The 25,975-nt window shown below is 31.3% G+C and overlaps 3 protein-coding genes and 1 non-coding gene across 4 annotated transcripts; 2 read left to right on the top strand and 2 right to left on the bottom strand.

The window, feature by feature from the left end:
* Positions 1–12,396: 12,396 nt before the first annotated feature.
* Positions 12,397–14,880, bottom strand: LOC132645970 (translationally-controlled tumor protein homolog). Its single transcript, XM_060363267.1, has 5 exons — positions 14,723–14,880; positions 13,385–13,458; positions 13,141–13,269; positions 12,897–13,054; positions 12,397–12,758 (listed from the first exon to the last, which is right to left on the bottom strand). The coding sequence occupies exons 1-5, from the start codon at positions 14,748–14,750 to the stop codon at positions 12,641–12,643; spliced, it is 507 nt and encodes a 168-aa protein (XP_060219250.1). The 5' UTR covers positions 14,751–14,880; the 3' UTR covers positions 12,397–12,640.
* A 611-nt stretch (positions 14,881–15,491) lies between these two features.
* LOC132601014 (small nucleolar RNA R12) lies at positions 15,492–15,566 on the top strand. Its single transcript, XR_009567466.1, has one exon. It is a non-coding gene; the product is annotated as a small nucleolar RNA R12 (small nucleolar RNA).
* A 1,673-nt stretch (positions 15,567–17,239) lies between these two features.
* LOC132645969 (translationally-controlled tumor protein homolog) lies at positions 17,240–19,646 on the bottom strand. Its single transcript, XM_060363266.1, has 5 exons — positions 19,484–19,646; positions 18,200–18,273; positions 17,953–18,081; positions 17,708–17,865; positions 17,240–17,576 (listed from the first exon to the last, which is right to left on the bottom strand). Exons 1-5 carry the CDS (start codon positions 19,509–19,511, stop codon positions 17,459–17,461), a joined length of 507 nt encoding a protein of 168 aa, XP_060219249.1. The 5' UTR covers positions 19,512–19,646; the 3' UTR covers positions 17,240–17,458.
* Positions 19,647–21,342: 1,696 nt separating this feature from the next.
* LOC132644539 (uncharacterized) lies at positions 21,343–22,181 on the top strand. The gene is made up of 2 exons (XM_060361126.1): positions 21,343–22,003; positions 22,105–22,181. The coding sequence occupies exons 1-2, from the start codon at positions 21,343–21,345 to the stop codon at positions 22,179–22,181; spliced, it is 738 nt and encodes a 245-aa protein (XP_060217109.1).
* The last annotated feature ends 3,794 nt before the right edge of the window (positions 22,182–25,975 follow it).

The following is a 25,975-nucleotide window of genomic DNA, read 5'->3' as shown; positions in this document are numbered from 1 at the left end:
ACCCTTTTTCTTTTTATTTCTTTCTTTTTTCCTTTCTCAAACTTTATTTCTTTTTTATTTTCCGTATGTTTTTATGGAGTTTAAGTACCAAATATTGAATTGACATTTGACGTCTTTGAACGGTGTACCCTTTTGGTCAAAATAGTTTTCATTTGTTTTTTTCTTTACTTATTATTGGATTTCAATTGTCTTTAATATTGATTGTAGGGTTAAAATAATTATTTTTAATAAATTGTGATGGCATAAGTGGGACTTTAATAAATGGGTGCTATGATTCACGTGGGTATCAAAATCAACCCAAATATGATTTGACCTATCCTAATTCATTTGTTCAATAATTGTTAGGGCTGGATTTATAAGAATCCATTGTTGTTAAAGGCTGAAGAAGTTGAGTTGAACTTAGATCTCAAATCGATTGGAACTTGTTTGCACCGATTTTGAACCAAAATTCTCAACTTAGAGGATGAAGACATTGTTGTCTTTTGAATCCACAGTTACAAAACACATGGAACGTCAAAGAAGTGATACAAACGAATCGGAAAATTTGTTATTTTGTTTAACTTTGTTCATTTCTTGAGACAGAATTTTTTTTATTAAATTAATTTCCGCCGATATTTGTTTTTTGCATTGACTTTCTGCCAGAAAACAATGGATCGTTGTCGTTGAACAATCATCGGAGTTCGAGTTGAATTTTAATCCTGAAAATTTATTGCAGGATCAATTTGATGTTTTTTGATCTGGGATTTTGAGATATTTCCGGCTCCAAAGCATCATTTTTACAAGAAATCTGAATTAGAACCATCAAGTTTTGTTGAACTCTTGGGTTGTTATATAGATTAGTTATAGCTCTTGAGATGTTTTCATTTGAATTTTGAAGTATGTTGGTTGTCAAACTCGAGGGCGTTTAGCCCAATGAAGCTGACTTCACCATTATTGAACTCAAATGATTTCTAATTGTTTTGGGTTAAATTCTGATGGTCGCATTATTTATGATTAGGGCCACGTGGACCATCAAACTAGTTCACCTATTTAATAAAGTCCCACGTATGTCGTTTCATAACTCGTTAAAATGAGGGCATGTGTAATGCAAAATCAAATGTTATGGGCAATTGGGGTCCAACAGGTGTAAGGAGGAGTGTTCCTAATCAGGAAATTAACGTTAAGGACACTCGGAGTCGAATAGATAGAAGGAGGATAAATTTAAGCCATTTCAATAGATATGTAGTTCTTTTAAAATCCTTGTTTGTATTTTAATTAAAATAGAGACATAAAAAAGTATACTATGTTGTAAAACATTTATTAAATGGAAGTTATGGAACATTTTGCGTTTCATAACGTATTTATTAAATATAACACAAAAATATAGTGGAATCATCTATATATAACGTCAAATCTAAAAGTATAACTCTTGTTTAATAAGAAATAAATGAGTATTTTGAGCTACTCCATATGTTTACGAATGCTATATTTTTTTATTTTTTTAAAATGTTTTTATTACAAAGGGGTAGGGGAAATGGGGAGAGAATTACAACGTGGGGATTCGAATCCTCATCAATAAGGTGAAAGTTCAGATAGCCAACTAACTAAGCTACTAAATCTACTAATGCTATAGTTGTAAACGGATGAGATGAGAAATGATTGTTGTGACTTGTGAGTGAATATGAAGGTGATTTAATTAATCTTTATATATTTTTGCTAATTTAATTATTAAAAACTAATAAAAGAAAAAAAAGTTGTTGAAGTGAATGACACAAAAAGTATAGGTAGGAGGGAAAAGTAATTTTGCACCATTGCATGTTGGGAAAGGAAAACATGGAAGAAAAGAATAAAGGGACAGGGATATTAAGAAGACGGAAATGAAAATATCTTGCAATCTTTTAATGTGCCTAATTCTACCTAACATACCTAAGAAATATATTGGTTACAAAAACTATCGTTATCTTGAACTGAAGAAAACGAAATATAAAAAGCAATGAAGACAATTTTTTAGAACTCAAAATTATTATAAATATTAATATACTCCTAAATATCTTTTAGGTTGCAACAATGGATACTGACAGCATTTTTACTTGTTTGTTGGGATAGTTTATGAAAATTGCAAATTGGGGTAAACTAAAGAAGAGAGATAAGAAAAGGAAAAGATTGCAAGTTGGATTGGGAAGGAATCGACTTCAAAGCATTGTTTTAAAAGGCAGTGTCAGGACTCGCCCCGGGGCTCGCCTCGGGGCAGGACAGTGGCAAAACGTCCTGGGGCTAACGTGCGGGGCTTAGTTCCTATGAGGCTTACGCCCTAAGCGCCCAACCTTACGCCCTAAACACGCCTAACGCCCAACGCCCAGGGCTCGCCTAACAGTTCTTACACAAATTTTATTTTAAATTCCTTAATTAAAATCATTCACCCTCATAATTGTTTAACAAAATAATGATACTTAATAGTTTTTCATCTATAGAAATAGAAGATTGGGTGTAACTCATATAACAAGTCGTAGTATTGGATAATTACTATTTGAGAACGTCGTGAGGGTGAATATCACTTATTCTTTTTAAAAAAAAACACATAGCGGAATTGTACATTTTCACTTGTCATTGGTCATATATGTATCAGAATTATCATATAATTTTATTTTTTGTTCATGAAGAAGTTATGTTTTAATTGTAATACTGATAAATTTTATTGATTATTTGCTTATAGGGAGATAAAATGAATAGTATGATAGTAATAGTGTTTTAAGAAACTGTGTTTTTTTCCGTGTTTGAAAGTTAAAATGTTAGAATTGTTTTGCATTTCATAATAGCTTTTATTTCATTGTATTGTTTATACTTGTAAAATTATGTTATATATAATTACAAGTTATAAGCGGTGTATAATAGACTTTGATCATTTTTTTGTGAGGATCAAGCGCGCGCGCGCGCTCACACACACACACACACATATACATATATATATATACACACACACACACACATATACAATAAATATTTTTAAATAGGTAAAATTACATAAAAAAATAAAAGAAAACTGTAAATAAATGAAATGTATATATATATATATAATATATATATATATATATACATTTCATTTATTTACAGTTTTCTTTTATTTTTTTATGTAATTTTACCTATTTAAAAATATTTATTGTAATTATATTATTTTAAGAAATACTAAAAATTGAATACCCATGGGGCTTACGCCCCGTGCCTCGAGGCTTACGCCTCGTCGAGGCGTATGTAAAACGCCCCGCCTTACGCCTCTGCCTTTGAAAACACTGCTTCAAAGTCCTTTCAATTTGGTCAACTGGTCCTTAACATGGGCTTGTCCAATTAGCTTAGTCGTACACTAGTGTACGTTGGCCACCTAAATAAAGAATAGAGTAAAATACCTAAATACGCTTATAATATCACAATTTTAGATACACCCTCTATATTTTTAAATCAAACACTTGACATCTTTATATTATAAAAATCTTACACATCCTTATTTTCTCCTTATAACAGCTCATATATAGACAAAGTTACCCCCTATCTCGCTTCTCATTCTATCCTTTTAGAACAATTTCCTTTATCAGACTCTGTCCGCATAAAATACATAGATTTGAACTCTCTCCTCTGCTATTACAAGTTATCGTTTAAAGAGGTTGCACAAAAAAATACGAATTTGTTGGAAATGAGATTTTTCTCGGAAAAAGAATGAAGAAGTTCAAGTTAGACGTCTCTACATTTAACTTTCAGAGTGACTTGAATATTAATATAAAAACTTACACATTCAGAAACTATACATAAATCCTGTAAGACACATTCTTTTTACTATAAAATACATGTTAAAAATTATAATATAAATCCACAATTAAAAAAATACGATTTGATTTTCTCTATATATAAACAGTTCCATTTTTATTCCTTTTCAAAGAGTAGTGGTATTTCTATATATCGAGATTAATTAGTTGCGAGGAAAAATATTTCCCTTCTAAGAGAGGCTTGTTTGTTATGTCGATGTCAGATAGCTGGACATCATCTACCATTATGGAGTTTAGGGTTTAGATGGGAATGGGGATAAGGGCAATATTGTCCATAAATTAACTCTTATGTAAAAGAACTAAGAATGTGTGGGATTTTCATAGTATAGGAGTGCTACGTGTTTGATTTAGAAATACAGGAGCTGTACCTAAAGTTGAGTGATATTACACGGGTGTTTAATCTAAAACTGAGTGATATTGCTTTTGGTATCTGTTATCATCTGTTATTTGTTGTGCTTTTCGCTGTTGTTACTATATACAGTAATATTCTTCTGAATGCTTTGTACTACTTTCATTATTAGTTGTCATGTTTTCTTGACTGTCGTATTTTCTTTTCATTATTATGTTGATTTGCTGCACTTAAATTGAGGGTCTTATAAAAATAACTTTTCTACTTCTAGGTAAGGGTAAGGTCTGCTTACACTGTATCCTCCTATAGCTTATTTATGAAATTGCAATGGGTATATTATTGTTGTATGACTGCTATGAATTGGGACTTGGTGTGGTCCTTTAAACTCTTGTCAGAACTAGTCTTCATTTCGACTAGAGGTATTTCAGAAGCAATAATCTTTGGACCACTTGCGTAATGCTGGTGAATTTTTGCTTTATACGAGTATTTCTTTTCAATTCATATTATTTGCTTCATAATCTTTATTTATTCTTTAATAAATATATTTAATCACTTTAATTGTAAGAGTATTTTGTCTAAATGACTCAATTAATATTATATAGAAAAAAGTCCTGAACATCTATATATAATATAAAACTAGGTATAAATAAGGTGATGTGGCACCTCTCTATGACCACCATTTTTATTTATCTTTTTTCTCCTTTTTTTGATTTTTTCCCTTATTTTATTAATTATTTAATTTTAAAAAGTCATCTCCATAACTCACACCACTTTATCTTCATAAATTCTACTTTTAATTAGTACTAATAATATTCATAACTCCCAAGCCTTTTATATTCATAGCCTCCAACTATTTAATGTGGGCACCTAAAAATCACACCAATAATATAGCATTTCCATCCAAATAAATATGCATGTTTTGACCCATGTAAATTATTCTCTACCTTTAAAGTAAGTTTTCTTTCAGTTTTCCTGTTTTTGATATGTCTACGTTTTCCTTCATGTTTATGTTGTTAAAATTTTAGTTTTCCTTCACGTATGCTTGGTGCTTCATGTATTTTTGTTGTACAATTTTGGGCGATTGTAGCAAATCAAATTTGCATGTTTAAAAAAATGATTTCGATTTTCCTCTTTCTTTCCTTTTGTATTTTTTTTTTAAAGAATTTGATTACCTTATATTAACAATAATATAGTTTTTTCCCTTCTTATATTAAACGTTAATTTTTTTACTTTTTGAAGAATTTGATTACCTTATGTCAACATATGGTTTTCCTTCTTCAATTCATATATCTAAAGTTTTCATTTGCTTAGTTAATTCTTAATTTCTTCTGATTTTTTTCCTTTATCGGCGAGGTTAAATAACTTTTTATGTGTCTAACTAGAGTTTTACGAAAGTGGAAGTATCGGAAAAAAGTCATCACATACGTGTATGCTACTTAAGAAAGTATGTGTATATCCATCCGCATGTGGATCAACTTTTTGTAAGCATAATAGAACACAAGAATGTAAATTAGTTTGTAGTTCATAGAATGCAATTTAATTCATAAGAAAGTTACTTAATTACAGATATGAAAAATTACCGTCCTCAAGTATTTTGTTTTTTATTGTTCATAAACGTCTTCAAAGTTTTAAATTTTCATAGAATATTAGTATCATTTATTAGGTCTAAATCTTTTGAGCTTACTACTTGAAAAAAAAATACAAGAAATGAATTAGCTATTAAGAAAATATAACATAATAGGTATTGATTTCGGGAGGAATTGAATAAGCAAAGGTATAGAAATGAAAAGAAAGTGTGGAAAGGAAAAGGCCAAAAAATAATGTTGCAATGAATACGAAGACGAGTGGGATTACAAGCAGAGGCGGATCTCCCTTCGGGCAATACGGTGTAATACGCGAAGCAGCTGAGCCATAGCTCTTAAGATTCAAGTTTTAGGGGTTTAACATCTTAAATTTTTATTACTAAACCATTATATTTGTAAAGTTATGGGTTCATATCTACTATTTATTGTAATTTTAGTAAAGTTTTACACATAAATTTATACCCCGCAATGAAAGTTTGGGTTCAATTGAACCCCAAGTTATAGAGCTCCATCTGCCACTGATTACAAAAGAGAAACACAATAAGATGGAAAATAATAGAGAAAATGACAAGAAAAAAAATGACAGTTTATCAAGAAAAATAACAAAAAGAAAAAAAATGACAGTTTATCAAGAAAAATAACAAAAAGAAAAAAAAATGGGATTTCAAAAAATGTATAGAAGATAATCAGAACATGATCGAATTAATTTATTTTTTTAATTAAATTCCTAAAATTGTGAAAAAAATTTATAACTTAAAAATATTTATTAGAAATCTTAAGAAAATTATTAAGTTGGTGGGTTAAAATTGTATGCCTTTGACAAGCCACATACGATTGTTGTGAGAGATGAAAGATGGGGGAGTCAAAACTAACGACGATCGTTTATTTGATATTAAATTTTTTGACCTAATTTTCTTTTTTTCCATTTGGTTCAACCTTTAAAATATAACTAAAATGACAAATAACAATTGAAGAGTAGAGAAAAAATAAAATTAATCAATGAGTGAAGATTAATCTTATTAGCTAGAAAAACTGACAATAATTATTTAGTAATGTTTGAATACTATTTTTTAATAACCGCGTGATACGCGGACAAATTTACTAGTTTAGCAAACGTTAGATCTGAACTCTTAAAACAACGATTTAAAGTGTAATTTCCTGGTCCCAAATCTATCTCTGCATGGACATAATGTAAACAGACTGAATTCTGAATTACAACAAAAGAATAAAAAATTGGATTACTCCACCCAAGCTCTAATCTAGATTCCTAATAAATTTCTTTGTTAAGTATGAGTAATTGTTTGCTTTATTGGTGCCGAAAGGTTCGAACTGTGCATGCAGACAAAGAAGAGGTCTGCTCTCCCACGAATATTCTTATTCCTTTCTTGTTAGTGGCCAATTTTGACAATTATTACGGTGCAACTCTCCATGATCCTTTCGCTACTTTATACGATGCTTAACATCCAACTGGATCACTTTTTTTTTCTATTACTCACACCGTTTTAATTTGTTTTTCTAGTTTTGATTTAGCATTGAGTTTAAAAAAGTAAAGAAATTTTTTAAATCTTGTGATTTTAAATTAAAGATATATAGAATGTACCAAAAGGTTTTTTAATCTTGTGTTCTTAAGCATGTCATATGAAATGTTGTAATAAAAGAATTTCCAAAAAAAAAAAGACATTCTTTTCAAAACGGACTAAAAAAAAAGTAAGACAAATAAATTAAAACAGAGTGAATACCAACAAAAGAAAAAAAAAAAACTGGATCCTGTATCTTGTTTTTTTGGGGACTGAAATGTATCCAAATTAAGGGTTTCAATGAACTCCCGTTTGGATATGATTTTTTAAAAACTTTTTTTTTTTTCAATTTTTTCTTTTGAAAACATTATTTGTTCATGGAACTTGATCAGTTTTTGAAACATTTTTAAAGAAAAATTTTCAAGTTTCAAAAACTAGTTTGGGATAGTTTTTGGGTGAACTTTTTTTCTTCCGCTCATAAAACTTCTAACTTTTTTCCAACTAGAATGCATGTTTAAATATAACTTCATCTTGTTTCAAGTAAAATGCTTCTTCAACACAACTTCAACATTCAAAAACTATTTTGATACGCAATTTCAAACACTTGTGTTTTTAAAATTTCAACCAAATCTATGTCCAACACTAGCTAAGATTCGAGTTGATATTTCAAATGCAAAATTTATCACGTTGAGCCAAATATGCATGAAGCGTATAAACGTATGGCTATGAATTTGGAAACTCGACCTCCTTGGACCTTACTATTCAAACATGACTATTTTCAAATTGATTGCTATGTTGTTAAAGATATTGATTGCTAAAAGGTTCAAATTGAAATCATAAATACAAGATCAGATGGACTTACAAAGAAAGAAAATAACAAATTGACATATACTACTCCCTCCGCTCACTTTTACTTGTCCACTATAAACTTTGCACACCCATTAAGAAATAATAAATGAAATGCACAATTTGCAATAGTGCCCATATTAACTGGTGCATAGTTTTAATAAACTTGAAAAATGATTTGAAATGAGTAATTAATACGATGAGTAAAACAGGAAAAAAGAAATTATCTTTTCTTGATATGCTAAAAGTCACAAGTAAAAATGAAAATTTATTTTTAGAATATTGGACAAATTTTATATATTTTCGAGTTACTTTTGATTTTGATTTAACACTCGGGGGCAGTCGTAGTAGCATATATGGAGTTTGACTTTAGGTGTGAGTCTGTGACCAATAGACCAAATTAAAATTTATAATTCTATCACTCAGCCCAAGAAGTGCTTTCATGCCTAAACATGTTGCCAAATGCCAATGAGGTGATTTATACCTAGTGATTACTGATTAACAAAATACTGGTGCACTAGGATGACAAACAATTGTGGAGAAAAGGACCAAAATCATCCATAATGTTTGGGTTTGGATCAAAATCATACATATTCTTTCACATGGTGCACTAATAGTACATTATGTTTGCATAAGTGGTGCACTTTTAGTCACAATCCCAAATAAATTTAACGGAAAAGAACAAAAATGCCCCTGAACTTTTAGAAAAGGTATAAAAATACCCTTCATTCATCTATTTTGCTAAAACTATCCCTCAATTCAACTCTTTGAGAATTTATTTCCCTTGACTAACGGACAACACTAATTTTTTTTTTAAAAAAAATAAATTAAATTGCACATGACATTTTATTACTGAAAAATTGATTTATTCTTTTAAAAAGAAATCTGAAAAATCGTTATTTGTAGAATAAGGAAAAATAATTTTTCAACATCCATTTCTTTAAAAAAACAAATGTAGTAAGCCTTTTATATATATATATATATATATATATATATATATATATATATATATATATATATATATATATATATAAAACAGAATTGGATTTTCATTAAAACATGTGGAATTTTTTTAAGTTTGGAAAAAAAAATTTAACGGGTGGAAACCCCATTTTTTTTTTAGAAAATTCAATTTTTAAATCTGAAAAACTGATTGTTTTTTTAAGTAAAATGTGCAAAACTAATACTCCATAATTTACTTCTAGATTTAAAAAAAGATAGTTTTCTGTTTTTTTTTTTAAACACAGTTTTTCCATAAAAAAAATATTTTTTTCAGATTTTTATAAAAATCCAATTTTTCACATTTTGAAAAGAAAAAAAATTAGTGTTGTCCGTTAGTCAAGGTTTTACTCGTTAAAAAAAAGTTTTCCAAATTTAAAAAAATTCCAAGGTTTCAGATTTCTTTTTAAAAGAATAAATCAATTTTTCAGTAATAAAATGTCATGTGCAATTTATTTTATTTTTTTTAAAAAAAAATTAGTGTTGTTCGTTAGTCAAGGGGAATAAATTCTCAAAAAGTTGAATTGAGGGGTAGTTTTAGCAAAATAGATGAATAAAGGGTATTTTTATACCTTTTCTAAAAGTTCAGGGGCATATTTGTTCTTTTTCGTTAAATTTATTTGGGATTGTGACTAAAAGTGCACCACTTATGCAAACATAATGTACTATTAGTGCACCATGTGAAAGAATATGTATGATTTTGATTCAAACCCAAACATTATGGATGATTTTGGTCCTTTTCTCAACAATTGTGGTTAGGATATTAAAAACCCCTATTGGAGATTATTAGTTCTAGAGTTCAATTTATAACACTAATACAGTATAATTTTTTTTAACGATATCATGCCACCGTAATGATAACTAGAGGTAATCGATCATAAAAAATGTGAAATTAGTAACTTAAAAAAGAACACAAATTATCATAAAATGATATTTTACGAACCATTTTAACATTTTTATATTTGAAATCTTTTACTATGTTTTGTAGGAGAGCAATTTTTTATTAAATTATACTGGGCTGTCTGATAAAAAAGAAGAAGTAAAAAGAGGATATTTTTTCGAGTCAAATAGATCCGATGATGACGAAACAAATAGAGTACAAAAGTATAACATCACCTGCGAAAAAGATTAACAGCAATAGCAAATATACCAAGTTTTCCGCTGCAAATTCACGCAACTGCAAGTCTGCAACCATATAGTTTTCCCATTTTAATAATTCAAGAAGCCAAAGTCTAATTCGTGAAAGTGGGGTCCTTGAAGAGAATCAATGATTAATGAGTACTTGCATCTCTCCAATAAACAAATAGGGAATAGAAAAGGAATCGACACAGCATATTCCGTGAACGGCGCGATATATAACACAATGATGCATGTACACCAAACTTCATTAATTTACAAAAACGAACATACCCCGAATGATCCCACAAGGGGTTGAGGAGGGTAACATATACCCAATATGATCCCACGAGGGGTTGAGGAGGGTAACATACAAGTAGATTTTATCTCTACCTTTTTTTGATGACATGAGAGCGATCAATCACTATCTTTTGGGTGCGCAAATCCCTACTGTTATAGACAGGAGATTTCAAACCTGAAACTTTCATTATAAAAGCCTCATTCTCAACCAATTGAGGAGTCCGGACCCTAAATGGCCCAATAAAAACCCAATTGAACCAAAATACCCCAAGAAAAAAAAAGATATCAAAGTACCTTTAACGCACTTTTTTTCTGCGTTATATAAAAGTGACTTAACATCTCACGTTAAAATCCGTTACCGATTTTTCTTTTAGAAAAAAAAAAAACTAAATTGTATAACGCATAATTTTACTGCGCTATGCAAACACGCCAATCTGCAAAAGTTAGGTCGTTTCATGTATACTTAGTTACTTACCATTAATACAAATGTATCCATTTCATAATAATGCAAAAGTTTCCATTTTCTAAAATATTTATAAGATTAATTTATCTTCCAAATCGAACATTTACACCACTTATATTATGAGAATCATGCACTTACACTCTCTATGGGGTATAGTCGTAACTAAATATACTAAATATAATAATTAAAAAATAAATTAAAATTATAAATAACACAAATTACTTAATAAAATATGCCAACTATTATTATTGGCTTTCTCGCACATTAAACAAGCAAATTATTTTAGTTTTATTTAAATAATATTTTATTATATAAGAACTCCTCATCTTTAGTTTCTTTATTTATTCTTCGCTTTAAAATAATTTTTAATTTACTTATTCCAATAAAATTTCATTAGCGTAGGATTTCTTAAGAATGTAATTTTTATTTTATTTTTTGAAAAATTGGGAATACATCACTATAATTTAGATTTTAAAAAAAATATTTTGCCAAATCGTTAAAATTCTAGTTATCTTTTCATTAAATACTCATGTAATAAGAATTAATTCGAGATACACCATGTATTTTAAAATTGAAGATAGGATTTTCATAGTATAAGTGTTGTAAATGTTCGATTTTAGAATACAAGGTGTGTATCTCAAATTAATTCTTATTACATTAATATTTAACGTAATTAATCCTCAATTATAATAAAAATTATTTACTTTTGTCGGTATATAGATCGTAGACTCATTGTTTTTAGTAGAAGATAAATTTATCTTATAAATATTTTAGAAAATGGAAACTTTGGCATAGTTATGAAGTGGATACATTTGGATTAATGGTAAGTAACTAAGTACGGCCTAACTTTGGCAAATTGGGTAGGTTGCACAGCGCCATAAAATTATGCGTTATGCAATTTCCGCAATTTCCTCTTCTTTTTTTTTTTCCTAAGAAAAACCGGTAACAGAATTTTAACGTGAGACTCAGTTTTATATAACGCAGAAAAAGCGTGCGATAAAAGTACTTTGGTATTTTTTTTTTCTTGAGGTATTTTAGTTCAATTGGATTTTTATTGGGTCATTTAGGTTCCGGACTCCCAATTGAGCCACCCTTGCGGGTGACTTTACCCGTGCCTTTATAACCAAACTTCGTTAATTTATCCATGATTAGATAATACATAAATTTAAATAACTATATATCACGATAAGTTATACTATTAGTTAAAGTGAAATAACACATAAAAGTACACAGATATTCATTGAGGTACTGTAGTATATAGTATATGGATTAAAAAAAAATCATCACCAAAACCATATCTCTACACAAAATCCTCCATCACACAAATTTGCTCCTTAGATTCGCATTCGACTACCACTAGCCAAAGAGGAACTCTTTCCCTTCGTTCATAACTAGGATAGCTGGCCTAAAAGATCTTCCAACACATAGATAACGATTTAATAGGCAAAATTGATATTGATAATCAAAGGGAACTTTCAACTCAACAAGGGTCATTTGCTGTCCCACATAATAATAAGATTATAAAACGAAGAAAACAGTACAAGTACTGCTTACGACAAGTACCCAAAGTTCAGAACAAACTGACATAAATAAGCAAAAAAGGACCAGAAATTAAAACTAGATGAAACATCTCCAATTTAAAACTTCTAGCTCTGAAGCACTCCACCAGACATCTAGCACTTGACCTCCTTCAAGCCAGGTGCAATGTACAAAAAGGTAGGATCAGTTGCACCATCTTTGTAGTAAGCGAACACCAGGGAACTGTCATCATGCATGCTCTCACCAACAAAGCTGTCAGCACAAACACTTAGTATAAGGTTCTAGTAGTTCAAGGTGCGAAGTATGTGAGCGAAAACCAAAAGCATTCAACTTTGGTAAGAAATAGCTTAGACAATGCCATAAACCGATAGAGAGTGAAAATAGACATACAATTGAAGGTCCTTGAGCTTTGACATGAGGAACTTAGTTGCTGCTTCAATGTTCTTCTTAAATGTCTCTTGTGCTTCTCCTTCTAGCTTGGGTGTCAGGTTCTTGATGTATCTCTTCATGTATGTAACAAACTGCTTCTTGTCAAAAGAAGGTTGCTCCTGCAAATAGGCAAATCACTTCTAATTCACATATAATTAAGAGGTTATTAATGTCAACTGAAGCTTCCATAACAATGTATACAAACCTGAAGTCTAAAAGTGTCAACAATATCGACAACTTTGACAGCTTGATCATCCACACCTTCATCTGCATCTGCACCCTCAGCAGAAGGATTTGCCCCAATGTCTACATCAACAGCACCTTGAACAACCCACTGTAATGTAACAGACACACCAAATTATTCTTCTTTACTTAGAATAGATGGTCCACAAAAATATGGTTGCTACCATATGGAAATATTTGGGGCAATAATTAACTGGAGACCCTACCTTGCCTTGAACCTCCCAAAGACATCCATTCTCAAGCTCTTTGTAGGGAAATGAGTCCGAGAGAAGCTCGTCACCTGCAATAATTTTTTCAGACTCCAGGTTTCAATAACAGCAGCATATCATGAAGGGGCCAAAAAATGAAACAACAAAATATTCGCACAAACAGAATGTCCTTTTAAAGTTCGTATAACAGCAAAAAGCAAACACGATTAGAGAATCCAAATTGCGGAGACAAATAGGAAGCTGCAGTAGCATCGGCATATTCTCCATTATTTTTTAAAAATATGTAAAAGACAGCCACAAGTTCACAGCTAGGTAGACCACATTTTTTATTTTTTATTTAGGAACCAGCCTCAATTGTAGCTTATCTAGACAGAATTGTTCAGTTGATACAAGAAACCCACATTGATGCAGAAAAGCAAGGTAAAACTCGATACTTTTTCCAAAACCACTGTTAAAACACTCTAAAAATAGTGAACTGGTGCATGCCAAGCAACTAGATCAACTCCGAGGTGCGCCTAACAAACAGGTGAATGAATAGAGCTAACCAAAAAAAGCCTGTGTACTACTCTCTTTTTTCTTTATGATAACCATAGCCCAGATAAACTTTAACATGTTTAATTGATCTTGATTACTAGAATCCACCAATTTCACAAAAAGAATTTGCAGATCTATGGGCTTGCGCAAAAACACATCTTTTTATGGGTGTTACATAAAATTGTATTATAAACAGATACATAGAACTAGGATTTCCTAAATTAAATCGGCTAGATGCAACCAACATCGGATCAAAAACACTCCTATATGGCTCTCAAATTCAGGACCACATCATATAAAAAAAAAAAAAAGCAAGGTAAAAAACTTTGGGGATCAAATCCTCCAAGATAGTGTTGAAAAGTAAAATCCAGATCAGATCCAGTTGGTTAATTCCCCAACAAAATAAACATGTAAATTTTTAAGGCCTAATTAGATCAGGAATCATTCAAATTAAGAACAAAAGCTAGTAGCTTTTTCTTTCCGTTTAATTTAAAAAGAAAGAACCTTAATAAGCTGATAGACCCTATGTCGGTAACAGCAGTCAAATCAACCAGATCTTACTGACATCAAAGAAACAGAAATTCATACAAAAATCGATTATGATAGAACAATAGCTGGCCCATCAACAAGCCAATAGAGTCACCACAGATTGCTAAAACACTATTCAAGATTACAATTTTCCACCAAAAATTTAACACAAACCATAACCAAGAGAGAGGCTGAACACACGTAAAACCGGGCCTTATAACAAATTAACCACAGACGATAAAATATTATTAGGATGAGAACGAGAAAAAGTACCGGTGATAAGATCTTGATAAACCAACATGATGGAAGAGTAGCCTTTTTTGCTTTCTCTCTCTAAAATTGAGGATGATAAGAAGAAGAGAGAGGAAGAAAAAAGCGCGTGGTGCCCCAGTATTTATAGCTGAAACTGGGGATTGCTGTAACTCAGTGGGGATTGGGAATTCACCAAAATCAACCGACCTAATCCAGAATTCACCATATTTGTCTAAACCCAATTTGAGTCGGGTTGTGACTTGTGAGCCGTCCGTACTTTTTTTTTTTTTTAATTCACGTTCGGTGTTCGGTACCTATTGAAAATCTTACCGAAAATATTCGATCACGAATACTTTAACGAATTCACATAGCTTGAGGCATGTCAATTAAGACATTGTCCTTAAGAATATCTCCCCCGGTATGAATGTATCCCAGAATTCAACAAGCTCTTCTAGTATAAAATTAGGAATCAGAATCTAACAAAGATCAACAAAACAGAAAACCCAACACACTATAATATTAAAAGAAATATGTATGTCTCTTGATATGGCTTTTTTCTCCACAATTAAAGTACACAAAGGAGTATCTATATATGTAGGAAAATTAGTGAACAAATGCTTAACATCAACGTTCCTATAGTAAATTGTAATAACAACCATCTATGGCTATTTAAAGACCAAATAGAAATGGTCAAAAACGTTTTGGCAACTGCCACTTTCCCCATTAAGAAAATCATTAAGGCTAATAAAAATAGTATCAATCCTTTAGTTTCAAATGTTAACGTTAGTACCAAAGGGTGATGAAAGAAATCATTCGGATTCCCACTGATATACATGATTACTACAACCAGCTACTTCTGACTTACATAAAAAAAAAAAAAAAAAAAACGTTAGTACCATATTAAATCATATTTAATAGTAGTATATTATCTTTTTGAGATAAATAAAATATCTTTTTAACAATCCCCACATATTTCAAAAAGATTGTCAAGGAATAAAATGAAACAGGGAGTTTTGCTGGGTTTTTCACATATGAGTACAATTAGGGGTGGGCATGGTACGGTAGATACCGATTACCATACTAAAATTGAAATTTTTTATACTGCGGTTTGGGTATTATGGTATTTGGTACGGTATTTGATATGCATTTTTTAAAAATTTGATATTCGGTTTTCATAAAGGAAATACCGAATACCATACCGAAGTATATAATTACACATACAATTAATATATCTTAGTATTCTAATACTAACAAATATATAAACTAGTATTATTAGAAAACTAATTGTTTAAACGTTGGAACTTTGATTACTCTAGCTTGATTTAAATGTCTTTTTTGTGTAATTGATTTACGAAGGGGATTGTTTGTACTTTCTTTTGAATATTTTTACATGTATAAGGTATTTAGTACATAATAATTGAGACGTTTCTCAAGTAGCGGAAGTCATAATTCTCCACGATATGAGTATATGTAAGTCGAAATCGGATAAACTATGATACCGATTTACCGTACCGTAAAATACCGAAACTGAACCTTAAATACCGAATCATACCGAATTAATTTGGTACGGTAATAGTATAGTACTATAACAACAACAACATTAATAATATAGACCGTTATAACCCTTATCGTTCAGAATTTTGTGCGCCTAAATTAGTAAAACTTCTTTCACTCTTGTCAAGCCACGTTATTAAAGTTGACATTATATTAGTAGTAGTTGATTATTTAAATCTTTGTATTTTAGTTTTTAAGATTTTATTTGAAATGATCCAGTCACGAAACCCAAACAACCTATTTTACTGATAATATAACATAGGGTCAAAGACATCCAACGCCTATCAATAGAAGTTTACTTCACCTATTTGGCAAAGAGAGACGGAGAGTAACTTAGAGATCGGCAAATTAAGCTTTGTGTGTAATCATAAATTCTTTTATAAGATTTCAAGAAATTTTGCATGGAATCTTTCAAGTAGAAGAGGAGAAGCTCCAATCGGAATAAATATTGGATCTATTCTGGGAGCTTTCTCACCTTGACTTGCTTTCTTTTGCTTGCTGGCTAGGAGTTTCTATTTTGTGCGCGATGGAGAATTAATAGCGGTCAATAGAACTGAGCGGTCTGACCACGAAAAAGGGGAGATAATAAATCAGCCTCTTAGAAAAGTACATGTCCCGGATCTAGAGATTTTGACCCTGTAATACTAGTGACCATGCTAAATATTCCCAATATTAGATGGTGCTATAAGAGGTTAACTTCCTCTCATTTACACTTCTGCAAATGTACTGCTGGCTATCAAGCAAACCCTAGCTTATTGGTCTCGAGTTCCAGCAAGGACTCCTTCCAATATTTTCATGCACACCGATGAGGCTCACAAATTGAAACCTTATCCCATAGACATTCAACAGATGCAATATCAAGAGTACTACAAACAACAAATGCTCAAGAACTGCTGCTGGTAACCTACAAGGTTGGAGTTGCAACCAAGTCATCACCAATCACGCGCACTTGGAAGATCGAATAAAGGATCTTACACCCAACTCTTATCCAAAGCTAAAGATAAATTCCAATATAACAAATCTTAATTGCCAATATAGCTCAAAGGCTATTCTAGGTCATTAAGTTATAACAAGTATACGTCACAACAAATACCCAAGGTTCAGAAGAAACTGACAGAGAAAACAAAAAGGACGAGAAATTAAAACTACATGAAACATAAATCTCCAATACAAAACTTCTAGCTGAAGCACTCCACTGGACATCTAGCACTTAACCTCCTTCAAGCCAGGTGCAACGTACAAAAAGGTAGGATCAGTAGCACCATCCTTGTAGTAAGCAAACACCAGGGAACTGTCATCATGCATACTCTCACCAACAAAGCTGCCAGCACAAACACTTAGTATAAAGTTCTAGTGGTTCAAGATGTGAAAGTGAAATTTAAAAACATTCCACTTCAGTAAGAATTAGCTTAGACGATGTGATAAACTGATAAAGAGTGAAAATAGACATACAATTGAAGGTCCTTGAGCTTTGACATGAGGAACTTAGTTGCTGATTCAATGTTCTTTTTGAATGTTTCTTGTGCTTCTCCTTCTAGCTTGGGTGTCAGGCTCTTGATATATCTCTTCATGTATGTAACAAATTGCTTCTTGTCAAAAGAAGGTTGCTCCTGCAAATAGCAAAAAACACTTCTTATTCACATATAATTAAGAGGAATATTAAAAATGCTGAAAGTTCCTTAAAAAGGTATACAAACCTGCAGTCTAAAAGTGTCAACAATATCGACAACCTTGACAGCTTGATCATCCACACCTTCATCTGCATCTGCACCCTCAGCAGAAGGATTTGCCCCGATGTCAACATCAACAGCTCCTTGAACAACCCACTGTAATGTAACAGACACACCACATTATTCCTTTTTTACTTGGATTAGATGGTCCACAAAAAATAAAGCTTGCTAACATATGGAAATATTTGGGGCAATAATTAACTGGAGACCCTACCTTGCCCTGAACCTCCCAAAGACATCCATTCTCAAGCTCTTTGTAGGGAAATGAGTCAGAGAGAAGCTCATCACCTGCAATATTTTTTTTAAAGTGTTTTAAATTTCAAGAACAGCCAAACTACTATGAAGGGGACGGGACACAAACGAAAATAAAAATTCCTACAAGGTGAATGTCCTTTTAAAGTATGTATAACTGGAAAAAACATACATGCTCAAAAGTTCAAATTGCGGAGACAAATAGGAAGCTACAGTTGGTTCAGCACCATAAAAATGTAACGATATTTTTCAATATTTAAAAAGCAGGTGAAAGATATTCACCAGTCCACATATAGGTAGCTATATTTTTGTTTTATTACAATTCCAGCTAAACATCTCATTCCTCCACATGCCTTATTTTGTGCTAAAATTCCAATGATACTGAGTATAATAGTTAGCTTTATAGGGTTCAGCCGACATAATAGTTCACTCTGTTATATACAAAAAACCCCATTGAGAGCACAAAAGCAAAGTGAAAACTCAACAGTTTGTCCAAAGCCACAACCTGAAAATAGTGAACTTTTGCATATCAAGCATGTGCACAAAACTACAAATACTTGAAGAAAAAAGCTTATACCAAAACAAAAACCTGTGTACTCTATTTTCCTTTATGATTACTGCAACCGAGATAAACTTCAAGATGTACAATTGATCTTGGAAATCCATATCTTTGGGGTTTGCAAAGCACATCTTTTTATTTTTGTTGCATAATTTTGCCTAAAATTTGCACTGGACAGATATATACTATAAGTCTAGTCAAACTAGAAGCAATCAAGATCAAGACTCTATGGATCCAAATCAATCATATATGGCTCTAAAACTCACATAAAAGAAATCAAACTTTGGGGATAAATCCTCCAAGATGGTAGATCCAGATTAGATCTAGTTCCTTCGTTCCCCAACAAACAAAAAAAAAAAAGAAAGAAAGAAAGAGGCAGTATCCCTTAATAGCTTAGGACCTTAGGCAGACCACATAGCAATTAAAACCATTCAAATCAGCCAGATCTTATTGACATCAAGGGAACATAAATTAATAACAAGTTATCCATTAGCGTAAAAGAAAACCTGACGCATCAACAACAGATACAAGCCAATCATCAAACACTATTGACTTCGAAATTACAATCCTCTACCAAAATTTTTAGCACAACATAACCAAGAGATTGGCCGATAACAAGAACCAGCAAAAAAAGAGCATAACAAATTAACGAAATCAGAAACAACACAATATTAGGATGAAAATTACCGGTAATAAGATCTTGATAAACCAACATGGTGGAAAAGTAAGCCTTTTTTGCTTTCTCTCTCTAAAATTAAGGATGATAAGAAGAAGAGAGAGGAAGAAAAAGTGTAGGCTCGACAAGGAAGGGTTTTGAATGGTACACAAAAGGTCTTTATTGCGCCAGGGGCTCTAGGTCTAGGGTAAGGCAAGGCAAGGCCCCAACTATTTAAGGCCCAAAAAGTATCAAGTACTACGTTATATTAGTTCGTCCGTGCCAATTTTAAGTATTTTATTTTGACTGAGAATGATATTTAAAAAAAAAGTTATTTTTAAATTTTGTGGATTTAAATTTGTCATGTATAATTTTCAAATTAAAAAATTACTAAATATAAACAAAGACACTATTTTTGAAACAGACTAAAAACGAAGATAAGACACTTCAATTGAAACAGAGTGAGTGTCTAAAAATTATTTTCACCGCCAATTTTACTTTAAAAATCAAACTCCCTCCTAAAGTATGAAAAATAGACATTCTTCCCTCTTTATCATATGTGATGTCTATTTTATCCTTGATATTTTCATTCCTTCATCTATGTAAACTTTTTTATATTATATATAATAATTTTTTTAACGTATCTATTTATAAATTTTTATTTAAATTCATTAATATTATATATTTAGAATAATTTTTTTATGAATTTATCACAAAATGTAACATTATTTTTTACGATTGATATTGTAATATTAAATACATTAAGTATGTATATTTGCATGTACATGCATGTGTATGCGTATATTTAAGTTTCATTCTCTCTTATACACTATTGTCTTTATAAATAAATGAGTTTTAGTTGTCATTAATGAAATATTTTTAAATTATAATTTAAGATTCGTTTACGACATAAATAGATATTCTTCTAAGAATTTTGTTATAAAATATACCTCTATTTTATTAATTATTTTTGTATTACATGCATTGTAATATATTTATAAAGTTATTATTACCTATTATTTTCACATGTATAAATAGATATTAGAGTTTTGATTATTATTAACAAATATTTTTTTTTAACTCTTCTCATTATTTCATTATAAAACGAAATTAACTTATACTCAATTAGTATTTCTCTTTTTTTTTCCGGCTCGGAAATAATGTTTATTTTTTCTATAGGAAATTCTTTAAATAGATTAAGGAAAATAAAAATATCATGATTTTAAAGAAGTAAAAAAAAAATATGAGTGGATAATGTAAGGGTAAAATAGGCATTTAAAAACCCAGTTAGGATAGTGGGAGAAGAATCTATTGTTCAAAGTTGTGTGGGGGGGGGGGGGGGGGGTGCGGTTGTGATTTTTAAAAGCAAAGTTAGGGTGTGTATATATATATGGGGGGGGGGGTGCGGTTGTGATTTTTAAAAGCAAAGTTAGGGTGTGTATATATATATATATATATATATATATATATAATTATTACATTAAAAATGGATTTCAAATTTAAAAGAAAACTATTAGAGGTAGATTGAGTGAGTTAATATTGATAAATTTTTTCTTTCATTAAATTAAACAATATAATTATCCTCTCATTAAATTTTTTTTTTTTTTTTTAGATAGTGTGATTTTGGCTCATGAATTGGTTAAATCATACACTAGGAAACATATATCTCCTAGATGTATGATAAAAGTGGATATTCAAAAGGCTTATGACTCATTAGACTGGATTTATTTGAAGCAAGTAATGGAAGAATTGGGATTCCTTGGAAGATTTGTTCAATGGATCTTTGGATGTGTTACTACAGTCAATTATTCCATAGTGGTTAATGGAGAACCCACCAAACCTTTTCCTGCTGCAAAAGGTTTGAGGCAAGGGGATCCTATTTGCCATAGCAATGGAGTACCTTAGTAGAAGTCTTAATGAATTGAAGGAGGACAAGGCTTTTAAATTTCACCCCAGATGTGCAAAACTAGGTATCACACACCTCTGTTTTGCAGATGATTTATTGCTATTTGTGAAAGGAGACTACACAGCAGTCACTAAACTTCATGAGAAATTTACCAGATTTTCTAAAGCCTCGGCTCTCCAAGCCAATCTAGCTAAGAGTGCTATTTATATGGGAGGGGTTGATCCTACAGAAAGTACGAGAATAACTCAATTCTTAGGTTACGCTACAGGTGAATTACCCTTCAAATACTTAGGTGTGCCATTGACCTCAAAAAAACTCAACCTGTCTCAGTGGCAGCCTTTGATTGAAAAAGTGGTGGCAAAGATATCATCATGGACAGCAAAAAAATTGTCCTATGAAAGCATAGTTCAATTGGTTAAAACTGTTATCTTTGGTGTTCAGTCATACTGGGCCCAACTTTTCATTCTTCTAGCTAAAGTAATGAAAGCAATTAATGCCTATTGCAGAAGTTTCATATGGTCAAGGATCAACACTATTACAAAGAGAGCATTGGTATCTTGGGATAGGGTCTGTTTACCTAAATCAGTTGGGGGAATGAACCTGACATATTTGAAGACTTGGAATAAAGCAGCAATCACTAAAGCATGTTGGGACTTGGCTACCAAACAAGACACACTATGGATCAAGTGGATCCGTACATATTATATAAAAGGGAGATCACTTGACCTTATTCCAATCCCTTAACAGGCAAGTTGGATGGTCAAGAAAATTATAGGCGCAAGGAGTGGACTTGTGCATATGCAGACAAGCAGGATAGGTACTAGAAGTGCCATTAAACATATATATCTTGGTATGCTTAGAGCATTACCTAGAGTATCTTGGAGGAACCTGTTATTTCATAATGTTGCTAGACCAAAGGCCATTTTTTTGCTATGGCTTCAAATACAGAACAGGCTATCCACATGTGACAGACTTATCAAGTGGGGTATTCAAGTGGAACCAAAATGTGTTAATTGCTTACTAGAAATGAAACGAGAGATCATTTATTCTTTGACTGCGCCTATGCTAAAGAACTATGGACTAGATTGCTTCTCTAGTTGCAGCTTCACTGGCCTGCTACGCTCAGCTGGTCACAACAATACGAGACTGTATTAAAAGCAAGTAGAGGGAAAACAAAACAGGCCAATATCATCAAGATGGTGTACACGGAGTTCATTTGGGCAATATGGAGAGAAAGAAACACTAGACTTTTTGAGAAGAAGGCCACTCATTGGGAGCCCATAGTTAAGGAGATAGCCTGTATTTGCAATACTAGAGCCTCGGCTTCACTAAAGACTAGATTGCTTAGCTGCAGATTTTAAGGCTTGACCACCTCTCCTTGTGTTCTATATTTAGACTAGAACTGGTTTTGTTTTGTTTTGTTAGTATCCTAGCAGTTCTAGTTTATTTTGGAGTTTGTTGTCGGGATGTTCTCTAGTAGACTTAACAGATTGAGTTGATCTGTTGCTTTGTAAATACTACTTTGGTAATTAATGAAATTTGACAGTTACCAAAAAAATAAATCCATTTTTTTTCTTCCTTTATGTGTAATCTTTTTTCATGTTTCTCGTGGTTTTACTTTTTAATTTTAACTTAGATTCTTTAATTTAGATATCCCTTGTTGTCAGATTTGATTGATCTATATATCAAAAAGTAATTTTTTTTGTGTCTTATCTTTTTAACTAAGAAATTTCTGAAGTGTATCGTAGAGTTCAAAATTCGATGAATATGGACTAACTCTTTTACCATGTTAACTTAATACCTTATCATATTTATGCAAAGGGGGAATTTAATACCATGACATGAGCATAACTCATGCATCAAAGCCATGTAGGTTTTTTTCCCCCTCTCATTCTTATATGAATTATATGAAAGAAACTTAAGGGTCTTTTAATATATTTTGATTTTAGGCTGCTAGTTCTGTTGAGACCATTGCATGAACTCACTGTTCAAACCAACTTCATTCACAATAATTGAATTATACATTCATTGTCTTTAATGTCTTGTCATTGTTGTCTTATCTTAATTGAGACTGAATAAAATTTGGTTGAGAATGTCATGGGTGGAGTGGCTGGGCAGGGGGAGGGCTACTAAAGCTTTGATTTAGGCCCTCAGAGTTTTGAGGCCCCCAAAGTTTTTTAATAGTAGATTTTATGATTTTTTTTAGTTTAGACAATATTAAAATTTGCAAAAAAAATTAACTAAGTACAAAAAATTGTAAAAAAGAAAGAAAGAAAAGAAAAACTACCTGCTCTTCATCAGTAAAAATATTTTAGCACTTTAAATTAAACTACTTAAATCCTAATATTAATAAATAGAGTCTTTTACAACCCTATCAAAGATAATATATTATAAATACAAGTCTAATATCTTATTTAATTAAATTATTTTTTACTAATATAAATAATTCAGAAACTCACTTATAACATAACAATCTACAAAGATGTTTACTATGTAGCTTTTTAAGAATATTTCTTATCTTATACCAAGCCATGGCAAATATCTTGTCGACAGTCTTGCATACAAGTTATCATGACAAATATTCTATCAACTTGACTCCAAAAAAATCAGGATTACAACTAACAGCCTCACGTTGATGTCCCCACGTTTCAACAATATGACATGGAAAGATGCAGTGAAGAAAGAGCCTTGCAAATGGAACGGATTGTTGCGGCAAGCTTTTGAGATAATCTTCACATCTCCGCCGATGTCGTCCGAACAATCAAACGTGGGTTGAGATCAGTTGTTTCACACCCTAATTTATCAACCAAGATTTTAGAAATGAAGTTTTGGCTTGTTCTATGCCAACATAGTTAGTGATCGCATTGTCACATCATACCCATCAACGCTGTAAAGATAGCAGTCTCACAGTTTCTATATCTTCAATTGAAACTCCTCAACTTTTAAAAAATCATAAACAGTAAGTATCAAGCAAAGATTTCATGAAGAAAAAAAAAACTGGAAAGGAAGAGTGAAAATACCTCAGCTTCAGCCTCCATAAAGTCAATGGTTGGCTGCATCTACGTGATTTTTAATTCTGGTGGAAAGATCCCTAAACGAATGTGACATGTAGATCTCTTCGACTTAGAAAATTATCAATCTTACTGCATGCACTGAAGAGTCTTACGTATAAGTTATCATAAAAAATAATGACAAATATTCTATTAATAGTCTTGCATGCAAATTATCGTAAAAAATCATGTAAAACATCTTATGAACTTGACTCCAAAAAATCAAGATTTAAATTAACAGTCTTACGTCCACACCAGTGATTTTAAGAATACCACTTAGATGCATAAAAAGAAATAAATACTGCATGGTCTATGTATGGCAATGAAAACTGAAGAATGTATCATTTAACTACATTGTTATTAACATGGACAATGATCTGAATAAAATACACATATACTTATTATATTGAGACACAAAAATAAGCAAAAAATCAAATATTAAGTAAGTATTAAGAACTGGAAGAAAACAGCAGTTCGAACGGAGGCGTGGTTGGTTGCTATTCCGCGGTAGTTTTTTTATTTTTTTTTATTTTAATAAGTAACAATGTATTTGCAGTTCTTTTTTTTCATTTTTTTTAATATATCCCCTTAATGTGCTTGTCCACTAAGATATTCAGGTTATGATTTGGGAAATTACGGTTTCTTAAAAATAAGATAAAAACTTTGAGATGTGAACATTTGTAACCATAATTGATGTTTTTCATATTCATATTTAAAATGTACATATTTTAAAATAGAATAAACAATCAAGCTCAATATTTAAGATATTTGAACTGTTGTCATTTGAGCATTACTTTGTCGCATTGAGCGTCACAGTGATTATTCACACACATTTGTGCTATATTCTTTAGTGTAATTATTTTATTCAAAGCTTCTATTTTAGTAATATTGATATTATTTTACAAAATCATGTACTACATGATTGACATACACTGATAAAAAATTAGTTATACTGAAAACAACAAGTACGGAAAAAATGGCAACATTCTTTTTTGGCGTATGCGTGTGTGTACATATCTGAGTTCTAATATAAAATTATATAAGAACCCCATAAACAAAATTGATTTTAGGCCACTAATTTTTTAGCCATCCATTGCAGTATGCTAGTGGGACTTGGTAATTGACTAAAATAAACCGACTTAAATTCAGAAATTACGTATTTGCCATCCCAATTTGAGTAGGATTCTGACTGACGCCACAGTTCGCACCATGTCCCAAAAGGAGCCAAAAATTTGCTGCCATTTTAGGCTTTTAACAAAGGCAAAATATAGTAAATACTAAAAATAATAATAGTACTACTAATAATATATTTTTATAGTGACCATGCCCCAAAGTGAAATTGCCATTGGTCCACTTGTTTGGATGTTAGTATAATCAACGTTGGACAATATTATAACTATAAATAGTATTCGGTTATGTTTAATTTTGAAAATGTTAGGAAAATCTGTATCGTTTGAAAACTATGTTTATTCTTGAAAGACTTTGTTTTAATACGTTTACGAATAATTTTTAGTTTGGAAGCAGGGTAATTTAATTCCTTCTTCAAAACTTATTCTCCTCTTTCATTT

This window comes from Lycium barbarum, chromosome 6 (assembly GCF_019175385.1).
Source record: "Lycium barbarum isolate Lr01 chromosome 6, ASM1917538v2, whole genome shotgun sequence".
NCBI classification, from domain to species: Eukaryota; Viridiplantae; Streptophyta; class Magnoliopsida; order Solanales; family Solanaceae; genus Lycium; species Lycium barbarum.
Note: the sequence above shows the minus strand (reverse complement) of the source record. Positions and strands in the feature narration are given on the sequence as shown.